Here is a 13,542-nt window from a genome sequence, read left to right on the forward strand (position 1 = left end):
CTACCTATGAAAAGTCCTAATTCACATTTGTTCTTTTATGATGTTTCTGGAGGGAATCGGAGCCTCCAGAGAGCCCGGGTAAGGTGGGACAATCCCTGGGGTCAAGGGAAGAGGCCATAGCTTCCCCAACCCCATATCCGTCCCACCTATAGCCCGTATACCTTTGAAATGAAAGGCAGGAGGCCGCCTTCCAAGTCTATGCAACTTTCCCAGGAGAGGGGGGCACAAGACACCCCCCTCCACCCAGGGGCCAGCCCCTAGCCAGGACCTCACATCCTGCCTCCTACCTCCCCTGATGGCGGCGCAGAATGGTCGGTGCCTCTCTAGAGCCACTGAGCCCACACCCTTTGCATGCCTGCAGAGGTATCACAAGCACACGGCCCCGCCCAGGGCCCTCTTCCCCCTCCCCTGCAGGGCCGCACACGCCTCCCTAGCGCATGGGCCTCGATCCCCGCTTTAAGCACACATCTCCGTCCCACACCCTTCCCCCAGCAATAACTTCACATCCAGATAGGAGGAAGGGGGTTCCCCACTCATTTCTTCCCTTCACCGGGACAGGGGGGTGGGCTTCCCCAAATGTAAGGATTCAGCTGTCAAGTACTGAGGTGGAGGTAGGGCGGGGGGGACACAGAGTTACTGCAAAATTTTTTTCTTTCGGATGTTATAGCAGACTGCATCGGAAAAAGCCCCGGGTATCCACTGACCTGGGTTCTAGTCACTGCTCTCTGCTGTGTGACCTTAGGCAAGTCACATAACCTCTTCGGGTCTCAGTTTCCTCATCTGTAAAATGAGGGAGTTGGACTAGACAGCCTTTACTATCCTTTCCAACTCTGACATTCTATGGTTCTAGGCCCTTCCCTGTAAGGAGAGAGACACTGGGGTGCTGGGCGGGGGAGGGGGGGAGGAGGGTATTGTAGTATCGATTCCCAATGTGTGTTTATATTGTAAATAGGAACTTCCAACAGCAATAATTTTCCATGCATGTTCGGCTTTTTGGCCAGATTTTGTACAAGCGCCTAGCGCTCCCCACTCCCATCCCCATCCCTTCCCTGCGCGAGCCCCCTACTTCAAGGCTCCTCTTGCCCCGCCCCCGCCGGCAGTATTACTTGTAATGCAATTCAGGGATAATAAAGAAACTTCAGCCACTTAGTCGGAGCTTAATGTGCTGTCTTAGTGGACCGTCGAGGAATGGACAAAGGGCAACACTCCTCAGTGATCAAAACTGGGTCACTGGGAGAACATAGAAAAAAACCTTCCTGACCTCCCCTTTGGTAGTTGGGGGGTAGGTATCTTCAGGACCTGCTGGACAGCTCCCCCGTGCTCTCATCTCAGACAAATGAAATGCTTCTCTGAACTTGTTTGATCCTACAGAGTTAGGTTAGGCCTGACTCGGTCTCTAAGATCCTTTCAACTCTTACTTTTCGTGGTTGTAAGAAACTGCCCTCCTACCTCCAGGATATTGGGCTAGTAAGATCTGAATTCCTAGGGGGCAGCTAGGTGGAAGCTAGATGGCTCAGTGGACAGAGCACGGCCCCGGAGTCAGGAGGACCTGAATTCAAATGTGGCCTCAGACACTTAATAAGTGCCTAGTTGTGTGACCTTGGACTAGTCACTTAACCCCATTGCCTTAAATAAATAAAAATTTTAAAAAAATATCTGATTTCCTGAGGGGTTTCTGTCTAGGGGCCCTTAAATATCCAACAAAGAGAGGGAGCACTGTTCAGTTTTCTGAGGTTCCTGCCATATTAAAAAAAGACAAAATAGGACACCAAAAAAAAAAAAGGAAACAAAATGAATTTTTAAAATTAAAAATGCTTTATTCTTTTTCTCTATGCAAAGCACTACTAATTGAGGAGGGAAATCTAACTTTTATGTAGTATATTACACTTTATTTTATTGGGAAAAAAACAATTTTTTTTTTTCTCAAGAGTTTGATATTGGTGCTAAGTTTGGGTCTCTCTGAGCTTCAGGCAGAAAACTAATGGTCCCTCTACAGGGTTGGGAAGGGGATAGAGCAGGAAGCCCTTGCCTGCATCGCCTAAGGAGCTCTGAATGATAGGCATACATGGTTTCATTCTCTCTTTTCATTTGTCTGGCTATCTAAGAAAAAAGTAAAAGATTTAAGCAGAAAAGATGAATCAGTCTCACTAAGCATCTCTAGGAGTCTACAGTTTGCACCCTATATGGTAAGATAAACAGATAAGAATACGAAACACTGTCCCTACCCTTAGTAAGTCCACTTTAGAGAAAGGTCATCATTAGAGACCAATATCATATATTATCACAGTAGCTGTCTTTTATTTAGCATTTTAAGGTTGCAGAAAGGGTTTACACAGATTCTTTTGATCGTTGCAACAACCCTTTTAAGTAGATACTTTGGGTCTTATTATTCCCCCTTTTGTAGATGAAGAAACTAAGGCTCAGAAAGATTAAGTTACTTTTTCATGGTCATATAGCTAGAAAATTTCAAAGATGACAGAGATTCAACCCAGAGTCTCTCCTGGCTCAGTCCTTAGGGCTCTTTCTATTATGTCATGATGTCCTGGACTGAGTCCTAATCCTACTTTTGATCCTGTGTCATCTTGACACGGGATCAAAGGATCATAGATTAGAATTGAAGAAGAACTTAAATGTCATCTAATCTTTTTTTTACTTAATAGAATTCTTTTTTCCAATTACATGAAATGATAGTTTTCAACAATTGCTTTTATAATATTTCTGAGTTCCAAAGTTTTCTACCCCTCCCTACCTCCTCAAGACAGGAAGCAATCTGATAAAATATATATATATATATATATATATATATATATATATATATATATGTATATATATATACTTATACTCATAAAACATTAATTATATTTCCACAATAATCATGTTATAAAAGAAGAATCAGAATGAAAGGGAGGAAAATAGGAAAAACAAAAAACAAAAAAGTGAAAATAACATGCTTTGATATATGCATCTAACCTAATTCCATATTTTATAGGCAGAGAACCAGAAGACTAGCAAAAGGATCATCCAAGGTCACACAGGTAGTAAGTAAAGGCTAAGATTCTAATCAGAATTCTAGCTCAGGTGCCTTGACTCCCAATCTTTCCACAACCCCACAGCTGCATCACTTACCTTCTATAAAATGAGGGATTTGTAGTCATGAGGAGGTACTCTAAGGAAACCTGAAAAACAAAAATTTGGGAGTGAGAATGAACAAAGCTTATCTGAAGAATGTACTAAACTAGTGTAGTTAAAGTGAAGGATTTGTGAAGGAAGGAAAGTGGAAGATGAGGTTGAAAATGGAGGCTAGGGCCAAGCCAGAATGGACTGAGTCTAGATGACTTATGAAATTGCTTCTACCTCTAAAATTCAAGGGTTTTTATGATATTGGAAGCCACCTTTTTATTTTTAAAGCAGAGGAAGTGATTTGAGGAAAGTGGTATTTTAGAATGGTTAATTTAGCTACAATATGATGAGTGGTTGGAAAAATAGAGATTAGAAGCAGAAAAATTGATAAGGCTACTGTAAAAATCCAGTTTAAGAGGTGTCAAGGTTTTTGAAATTGTGTATTGTCTGTAGGAATGAAAATTTTTTAATCACTTTCCTGTGTCCCAGCTGACTCATTACAATTATGCAACTCTAATAGAAGTATCAGGGCCAGACCAAACAGGTTTGATTCAACCATCTTCAGGTCTTTGCAAAGTAGTTGCTGAATGTTGAAGATGCAGAATTTGAGTATATAGTTTGACATATCTCTCTTAAATTTCTGGGTGTTGTGGGTCCAATTGATTAAAAAGGGATCAATTTATTTATTGAGTACCTAGTATGTGTATGTCATCTTGTCAAACACTGTGACTTTAAGAGTAAGTTAAACCGATCAACACTTTAATCTAAGTGGTACCCAAGGAATTTGTGTATTACTAGGATAACTAAACTAATCAAATTAAGGAGGTCATTAAAAATGCAAGACATCCAGTAGATGCCCCCTGAGGGCAGGGACTAGATTTTCACTTTTCTCTTGGTATCCAGTACATATATCAGGTGTTTAATGAATGTTTTTTGGTTAATTGAAAACAAAATAGGATACGGACCATTATGCATGCTATTGCAATTCAGATGAGAAAAAAATCATCAGTTTGTCTAAATTCCAACTTTAAAATTCTATGGGGGCAGCTAGGTGGCTAAGTAGCAACAATTAGAAATGAATTTGGAACAACTGATGGACTTAAGATTGGGAAAAGAGTACAACCTTATTCACTTAACTTTTTGCAGAATACATCATGTGAAATGCAAGGCAGGATGAATCAAAAGCTTAAATTAATATTGGTGGGAGAAATATTAACAATTTCAGGTAAGCAAACAATATCACTCTGAAGGCAGAAAATGGAAAATAATTAAACCTCTTTATGAGGGTGTAAGAAAAGAATATAAAAGCTAGTTTGAAGCATAACCATAAAAAAACTATGATCACAACAATTGGTTTCATCACTTTCTAACAAATAAAGGGAGAAGAAATGGAAGTGGTAACAGATTTTATATTCACTGGAGACAGTGACAGCCATATAATCAGAAGACACTTGCTCCTTGGAAGGAAAGCTTTGGCACAACTGGAAAGCATACTAAAAAAGTAAAGACATCACTTTGACAACAGAGTTCTATAGAGTTCACAGGGTCATAAAGATTTGGACATGACTGAACAAATGAACAACAACAAAGATGCTGAAGTGGTTTACCAAGAAAATCCCAAATGGGGGTTACTAAGAGTTGGACATGACTGAAATGGTTGTATACCTCTGTATGGTCAAAGCTATGATTTTTTCCAATACCAATGTATAGATGTGAGAGTTGTTCTATAAGGGAAACTGAGCATCACAGAACTGACACTTTCAAATTGTGGTTCTGAAGAAGATTTTTGAGAGTTCCTTGGCCAACAAGGAGATCAAATCAATTCATACTCACAGTAATGAATTGACAGCTTGTTGGGAGGACAAATGCTGAAACTAAAGTTTAAATATTTTGACCACATAATGAGAACACAGGACTCAGTGGAAAAGACCCTGGTGCTGAGTAAGAGTTGAAGGCAAAAGGAAAAGGGGTTGAATGGTTTCCTCTTTTTTCTCTGCTTCTGAGAAATGAGCAGCAGAATTGGTTGGTGTCTCACTCTATTTGTTACCTATGTGATTCAAGTCACTGCCTCTCCTTGAAACTCAAGTGTCTTCCTCTATAAAATGAAGAAGTTAAATTGGACAATCTCTAAGATCTTTTCTCACACCATATCCTATCATCTCCAGGAGAGTAAAAGAGTAATTCTATGCCCAAACCTGGACTTTCCACCACTAAAATAATGTTCTCAACTCTGAATCACATCAATGGCAGAGCAAGATAATGTCACAGGAGGAATAAACAGGAGCTTGGAATCCTCATTGCTCTGCTTTCAGTATTCTTTGGACTTTTATGAAATGTGTTGTTTTTCAGTCATGTTGACTCTTTGTGACCCCATGGACCATAGTATGCCAGGCACTTTTATCTTCCACAAATTTTATTTGTGTTAAGGTATATGGGGTCATAAATATTTGTTTATGCCTGAATGAATGAACAGCAACAAATGTGATAAGCATTGTCCTAAGTGATAGAGTTAGGGAAAAAATGACAGTGACAACAACAACCATCAATATATACATATATACAATATATATCTATTAAGGATAATTTAGGGAATACATGGAAAGACTTTTTATAAAAAGTGGACCTGAAGAAAACCAGAACTCCCCATTGTCCTGTCCTTCAACTTCCTAAAGCAAAGGCAGAAATTTAAAGTCCAAAAAAAACTGCCCTTCTTCCTCTCCAGCCCAACTTTGTTTACATTCATAAGCCTACTTCCTTTTGTGAGTTACTAATTCCTGGGTAAGAAGGTAATATACAGTGGTATAATATTTCATTCAATTCCAACTTATTTCAATCTATTCCGTTCCCCACTCTGTTTTGTTTAATGAACTGCCACCTCTCCATAGAGGCAGAGGCAGCTAGGTGACTAGTGGATAGAGACTGGTCTCAGACACTCACTGCTGGGTGACCCTGGACAAATCACTTATCTTCTGTCTTAATCCATTGGAGAAGGAAATAGCAAACCACTTCCTCTACCAAGAAAATCCTATACAGGGTCATGAAGACCCTTATCAATACTTTTTTCTCCCAACCTCTCAGACAAAGAAGTTTAGACTCTGAACAAGAGATTGGTCCACTTTCAGAGAAAGCCTCATAGAAAGAGCTCTCAGAAACTAGTTAATGATTGAGTATCTCCAGTTTTCCATACGCTTCCTGTCCATTCTGCTTCCTAAACTGAACTATAAGCATCATGTCAATGTTGCAGGACTATAGAGCAGTTTTAAGTTTAAGTCTGGTGTCCTTCTCTTTGTTACCCACCATTTTCTGATTTCTTGACAGAGATACTGGAGTGTTTGCCACCTCCTTCTCCAGTTAATCTTACAGATGAGGAAATTGAGGCAAACAAGATTAAGTGACTTGCTCAGAGTCACATAGCTAGAAAGTGTCTAAGGTTGGATTTGAACTCAGGAAGAACAGTCTTCCTGACTCCAGGCCTAGTACTCTATCCATTATCCATCTAGCTGCACTATTAGGCAAGATGACAGCACAGATAATCCAAAGCAGGCAAGCCCTTGAAAAGTTTCTGGCTTGCAACTTTGTTGGCTCTATCACCTCACCTCTATAGATACTCCTCCAATGAGGTAAATCACAACTCATCCATTTCTACCTATCATGGCTACTGTTGGGGACAACTTCCTATAATCCACTCAGATTCCACCCAATGGAGAATAGGAAAGCTGCTTAAAGAGCTATAGGTAAGTGACACCAATCTTTTTTCCCCCCGTTATATATTTCTTCAATTCTAACTACTCTGATTTGATAAAAATAGGCCAAATCTCAAGGCCAAGGATTCTGGAATTAAAAGACAAGTCTGCATTTTTTTACATCAACACCTCTCTATTCATATACACATAAGACCTGAGTTCAAATTTGTCCTCAGATACTGGCTGTGTGACTCCAGGTAGGTTGCTTTTTTTGCTTCAGTTTTCTCCTCTGTAAAAGAAGGGTAATAATAGCTGCTACTTAGGGGTGGCTAGGTGGCACAGTGGATAGAGCACGGGTCCTGGAGTCAAGAGTACCTGAGTTCAAAAATTGCCTGTGTGACCTTGGGCAAATCACTTAACCCCATTGCCCTAAAAAAACAACACCAAATAAGTTGTATTCTTCAGATGAGGAAAATAAAACCTGAAGGTCAACCTGTAGTGATGTAAGCCAAAAGCAATTAAGGGTGTGTGTCTGTGTGTGTGTGTAGGGAGGAGCTAGGTGATGTCGCAGTGAAGCACAGGATCTTAGGAAACAGCCTGGCAGCCAGATGATTACCCTCCCCACCACCTCCACACACCCACGAGGTCTGGGATGTGTCATAATCAGATCACCGCTGCAGAGCTGGAAGCCACCCACTGGCCCAACTCCCCCCTTATACAGACAAAGACGGCCCAGACAGGTTAAGTGACTCGCCCACGGCCCCACGGCTCTCACATGACAAACTGCCCTCCAAACTCATTCCACTGGACCGGGCTACCTTCCCAGGAAGTCACCGGGCGAGGAGCCGGAGTGCAGGTTGTGACCTGTTTTGCCGACTCATCCTGGGGCCGCAGTGTTTTCCTCCAGCGGGGCGAGGGGGGCCGCCGGGGCGCTGAGTCACTGCCCCGAGCTCCGTCCCACGCGTCCTCAGACCCAGTCAGGGGCAGCCTCCACGTCGCCCGGGCCCCGGGAGGGTGGAGCGAAAGGGGAGGAGTGGAGCTTGGGGAGAAGGCCGACCTCGGAAGAGAAAGACCCGCAGAGAGAGCGATCCGAGGGCTGGCAGCCAGGCGGAGAGAGCTTCTGGACCTCGGGCGCCCGGCTTCCACGCCGCGGCCCTCTAGATGCTGAGTGCTGCACTCCGGGCCGGGGAGAAAGTCCGGGCGCTGAAGGGGCCGGGGCGGGCGGCGGGCAGGATGGGGCTGCGGGCCGGAGGCAGCCAGGGTCGGGGCGGCCCCCGGGCCGGGGCCCCGGAGTCGGAGGACCGCAGCGTGCACTCGGGCGGCATCGCCGCCGTGCACAACGTCCCCATGAATGTGCTCATCCGGCCGCTGCCCTCCGAGTTGGACCCGGACAAGGTGCGGAGCCTCATGGACACCATCCAGGTAAGCCGTCCGGGGGGGCCGAGCCTAGACCCAGGCCGCGGAGATCCGGGGACACCCCCCCATTTTGGGGGCCTTCTTGGGCAAGCCACTCCCTTTCTTCGGGCCCCGGAATCCTCACTACAAAGTGGGGCAGTGGGACCGATAACCTCTGAGACCCCTTCGCGCGCTCGGGCTCAGGCTGGTTCCTACCGCCTGCGCCCTAGATCCCAAGGGTCGCCCTTTCTCTCCCTCCCCCACTTCTCCCCTCCCTAGGAGGATCCAGACCGAGTGCCACCTATTGATGTCCTCTGGATCCAAGGAGCTCGAGGGGGGAACTATTTCTACTCCTTCGGGGGGTGCCACAGATACGCAGCCTACAGGGAGCTGCACAAGGAGACCATCCCCGCCAAGCTGGTCCGCTCCACCGTATCCGACCTCCGTGTGTACCTGGGCTCTTCCACTCCGGACCTGCAGTAGCAGCGCCCTTGGGGCTCCCTAGTTGGTCACTGAAGAGCCCGGGTGAAGACAAGCGACATTGATCCTTACCAGGGCCGGGCAGGGTACGAAAAGTGTGCACTTCTGACTTCGAACAGATCCCGGAAAGACAGAGTGTGACCGACTTGGGGAGTATTCCTCTGAGTCTAGAGAAGAAGGATAGGGGTTCTTCCCTGTGATGACTTGTTTAATATCTTAGACTCCTATGACTTGGATCGGAAGGCTGTTGACCCAGGGTTTAAGGAGAGAAGGGAGCACCCTGCCCCACCCCATAGTGGGGTGGGGGCAGTGGTAGGAAAGGAAAGAGGAGTGAGCTTGGAATTTGCCCCTCCCTTGTTCAGATCCTAGTTTTGACACTACCTGTGTGAACAGATATAGCTTCCTCCTCTATAGCATGAGGAGGTTGGATTAAAGTGGTCTCTAAAGTCTTCCAACACTTTCTGAGATAATGTGGTAAGGGATCAGAAGGGAGACTCCTTTGGGAGGGGAGGGGTGAAAGAAGTGATGGAGAACTGAATGTTCCTCTCTAAACTTCCTGGGGTAGGGGAAACATGTTCATATATCACTGCTAAGGGACCCATGTCTAACTCTCCCACTTCTCTCCCCATGGAGAGGGAAATTCATATCAAAACAGCAAAAAATGAAGGCCCCAATAAATTCTGATTTGGTGAAAAATGTTTTAGGCTTGGAATAAGGTGAGACCATGGGCAAGTCACTTGTCTTCCCTTTCTCTGCTTTTCTAATTGTGGTAAGATACTTGTTTTAACCTACCTTTCAGGGTTGTAACTGAAGGAAATTATATTTGTAAACTTTAAAGTGCTAAAGAGATGGGAGTTATTATACTCTGATTCTCATGATGAGATCAAGATGGAAAGTCTAAGGACCAGCTGCTCTCTATTATTAGTCTTTTATATTTCTTTTTCCTCAGACTATTTATTTGAAGGTGAATAAAATGACTAATTTTATGATTGAAAAAAATGTATTCATTTCCTATAGAATCAAAGAAAACATCATTGGGTTAATCAGAGTAGTAGAAACAACAGAAATGTGTATCATTATCATCATCATCATCATTGTTTTTATTGTTAAATTTCAGTATAGTTGCTAATCTTCACGAATTGAAGATATTCCCTTACTAGGAGTTCCCAAAACAAATGAAATCACAGATCTGGGCCACATTATTTTTGTTGTTGTGACAAGGAAGAGGAGGAGGAAGAGGATGGAATGGTGTTTTGGTGAACCGATGTGGTTCCTTGCAATGTACTTTATTCTTGAGAGTCCCTGAGATCTGTCTGATGCTGAAAAACTGGGAAGAATGGTGCTCCCTTTCTTTCTGGTGGTTCTTCCTAGATATATCAGCCTCTACTGAATATCTGCAAGACCCTATTCAGGTCTCTGATTTTCTGGAAAATAAAATGGATTGGAAGCATAGCCCCCTGTGCTTCACACCTCAGAATATGATTGGTAGAAAAGGATGGAGGGGAGAGGGTGCCTGGGGTCCCTGGGTTTGTTGTTGCCCCTTTCCTTTCCTTTCCTTCATTCTTGAGGAAGGAGGTGGTACCATGACATGCAAATGAATTGGATTTAAGTAAGGGAGGTCTGTGCAAAATTACCAACCTCACTTTCTCCATGGGAGCTATTTGGATTCAGTGGCCAATTGTGCATCAGGATGACTAGAGATGGTCCTGGTTTTGCAGTGGGAGACCTTGGCCTTTTTAAGCTAGTCTTTTTTAACAGCAGTTTCCTGGAGTTCCCCAGGCTTCATGTGCTGCCATTCTAAGGGGCCACCAGGAGATGGCACTATGATCCCATCAGCCTAAAATCTGGCCCAAACTTCACATACCAATTAAAGAGACTGTGCCAGTGTGGACTGGCTACGATTTTTAAGACCACGCCTCCTCTCCTTGTGGCATTGATCAATCTCAGACTCCTAGGATATCAGAGCTGGGAGGAACCTTAAGACAGAATTACAGAACTGATACTGGCCTTTAGCAATTCAATTTAGCAAACACTTGAGAAGAATCTGCTGTGATAAAGAATAATTCTGAGCATGAGAGCATGGAGTGTTAGAACTCAAAGGAATCTTAGAGATCATATTTAAAAGGAGAAAAATGAGCCATTTGGAAGTAAAGTGACTTTTCTAATGTCGTTGAATGAATTAGAATCATAAATTAGCTCTGAAAGAGATCTTTGATAGTGGTAGAACTAAGTCTAGAACCCATATCTCCCAACACCCAGTTCAGTTCTAATTCCACTCCACCCTTATACAAACATGCCATAAACACATCCATATAACAGTCAAGAAGTATATGGAGGGGGTTGGCTAGGTGGCGCAGTGGATAGAGCACCGGCCTTGGAGCCAGGAGTACCTGGGTTCAAATCTGGCCTCAGACACTTAATAATAATTACCTAGCTGTGTGGTCTTGGGTAAGCCACTTAGCCCCATTTGCCTTGTAAAAACCTAAAAAAAAAAGTATATGAAGGGGCAGCTAGATGGTATGGTGAATAGTGCCCTGGCCCTAGAATCAGGAGGAATTGAATTAAATCCGGCCTGAGACACTGGGCAAGTCACTTGATCCCAGGACACAGTGCTAGCCTCTTAGGACTAAAATGAAACAGTCCTTTCCCTCGAGGGGATTATATTGAACCAAGAAGATAATGAGTGAGGTAATGAAATGGTATCATATGCCATTTAAAAATTAATAAGTCTCATTGCTTTCAGAATAATGGAACAGCAAAATGGGCACTGAGCTCAAACCAGATGACGTAGGTTTGAGACCCTACTATGAAATTTAAGAGCCGAGAGACTTGGAGTCATATCCTGATAGAAGTTTGCATATTTCTAAAATCAGAAGATTTGCATTAGTTTATTTTTTTAATATTTTGTTGATATTTTTTCTTTTTTAAAATATCACTTTCTCCAGATTTCTCCTCCATAAAGGCAATCTACCTCCTACCTGTCTACTTTCAGCAGGGTAACAAATACATATAGTCAAACAAAATAAATCAACCCAATACCCTTTTCTGAAAATGTATGCCTCATTCTGTATCACCAGGACATCATTTCTCTAACAAGAGACTGGAGTGAAGTTCACCATCAATCTTCTGAAATTAGGATTAGCCACTTAATTGATAAGAATATTGATGTCCCTTAAACAATTTTTAATCTTAATTCATGCCTTCTGATTTCATTCATTTTCAAATATATCCCTCATTTTTTACTCAGTGAACTTTTCAGTACTAAATGAAAATGTTATAATCTACTTAACCTCACCTATCCTGTTTCCTCATTTGTAATGGGGAGATCATTAAAAATAGCTATTATTTACATGGCACTTTAAGTTTTAAAAAAGTATTATGTTAGCTATTTCAGTTGATCTCAACAACCCTGTGAAGGTAGGTATTTTCTCTATTTTCTAGATAGAAAAACTGAAAAAGTGATTTGCCCAGGATCACAGCTAGTGCTGGAAATAGGATTTGAACTCTCTCAGATCTTTCTAATCCCAACTCCCAACACTGTCCAAATTATCACCCAGATGTTTAATTGTAGAACCTGAGCATGGTGGGCAAAGTAGGAAGCCACCTAGGTAAGGCACAGTATACAAAAAGGCACAATATGATATATTTTAGCTATAATTATCCTATAAATGGTTTCCTCAAGAAGTTAAAATATACAGCAAATTAGTATAACCAGCACAAAAATTCATGCTTAATAAAATGGCTTTCTGGGATTGTTAATAGAATATGGGATTGGAGGAGTTTGGAGAAGGCCTAGGTTCAGATCCAGGCTTTTTTATGGTTTGTCTATCTGGGACTAAGTCCCCATTTGTAAAATGAGGGGAATGGACTTGGTGACCTAGAAGACACCTTTCAATTTAAATCCTATACTATAACTCCCAGGGCCCCTGTACCATGCTGCCTCATTAAATTCTCCCTAAAGCAGCTCTTCTGTCAGTCTGTCTGCTCCCTCCCCACCTGTCTCCCTTCCCCAGTCCTGACCCCTGATATAGCCTGACAGATGACCTCAGCTGCCACCAATCCATTCGTTCTGGTGCCTGGGGGAGGGGAGGAACAAAGGGAGCTTTGTGGAGGGTGGGGTCCCATCCCTTCACCTAGCTTGGGCTTCTGGGGTCCCAACTCCGGAACTCAGAGAGACTGTCCCACTGGACAAGCGTGTAATGTCTTCCAGGCCTATGGCTCTTAGGCTTTTAACTGGCAGGGAAATCATTATGTCCAGAAACTCATAATCGGTTTCCAACTTCCTAACACACCCCAAGATATTCATTCCCCATTTCCAGATTTGCTCCAACATGAGAGATGTCAACTGGGAGAGAGCTGGGCAAGAGGAGACCTGGATTCTCATATGTCTGTCATTAGCTGAATAATTTTTTCCTCACCAGGCCACAATTCCTTCATCTGTAAAATGAAATTGGACCAGATCATCTCTAAGGTCACTTCCAGCTCTGATCTCTTGTGTTCTATATCCTTTCCAGCTCTACCATTCAGTGGTTCATTGATTTACTCTTATCCCTACCAGGAAGCCAAAAAGTGACTATCATAAATTTTGAATTTGAATCAGAACTTCCATTTTAAATATCACATATTATAAATGAAGAAATTGAGTCACAGAGTTGAGAACTTGATCAAGGTCACATAAGATAGTGACAAGCTAAGCTGGGATTGGAATCTTGATCCTAGGAGGAAACATTGACTTGGGGAAAACAGAATCCAAGCTACTCTTCACCCCACTTCCCTACCCCCAACCTCCAAAGCAGTATGATATAGGGGAAGAGAAAGTCTTAGGTCAGAAAGTCTCCTAGGTTCAAATTTCATCCCATCTCTC

At 43.0% G+C, this 13,542-nt stretch overlaps 2 protein-coding genes across 7 annotated transcripts in view; one reads left to right on the top strand and one right to left on the bottom strand.

Moving 5' to 3' along the window:
- FAM110A (family with sequence similarity 110 member A) overlaps positions 1 to 8,922 on the bottom strand; it is a 181,308-nt gene extending 172,386 nt beyond the window's left edge. For 4 of the 6 annotated variants that reach the window (XM_074211804.1, XM_074211802.1, XM_074211796.1 and 1 more), the window contains exons 1-2: positions 8,751 to 8,922; positions 3,127 to 3,176 (exon numbers count right to left, since the gene is read on the bottom strand). The gene's annotated coding sequence lies outside the window, so the exon portion shown is untranslated. Of the gene's footprint in view, positions 1 to 3,126; positions 3,177 to 7,578; positions 7,725 to 8,750 lie in introns of those variants that run through there. The other 2 variants (XM_074211807.1, XM_074211798.1) reach the window with 1 other exon arrangement.
- Positions 7,418 to 12,730, top strand: SRXN1 (sulfiredoxin 1). The gene is made up of 2 exons (XM_074211815.1): positions 7,418 to 8,225; positions 8,478 to 12,730. Exons 1-2 carry the CDS (start codon positions 7,965 to 7,967, stop codon positions 8,679 to 8,681), a joined length of 465 nt encoding a protein of 154 aa, XP_074067916.1. The 5' UTR covers positions 7,418 to 7,964; the 3' UTR covers positions 8,682 to 12,730.
- The last annotated feature ends 812 nt before the right edge of the window (positions 12,731 to 13,542 follow it).

This window comes from Macrotis lagotis, chromosome 1 (genome assembly GCF_037893015.1).
Source record: "Macrotis lagotis isolate mMagLag1 chromosome 1, bilby.v1.9.chrom.fasta, whole genome shotgun sequence".
NCBI classification, from domain to species: Eukaryota; Metazoa; Chordata; class Mammalia; order Peramelemorphia; family Peramelidae; genus Macrotis; species Macrotis lagotis.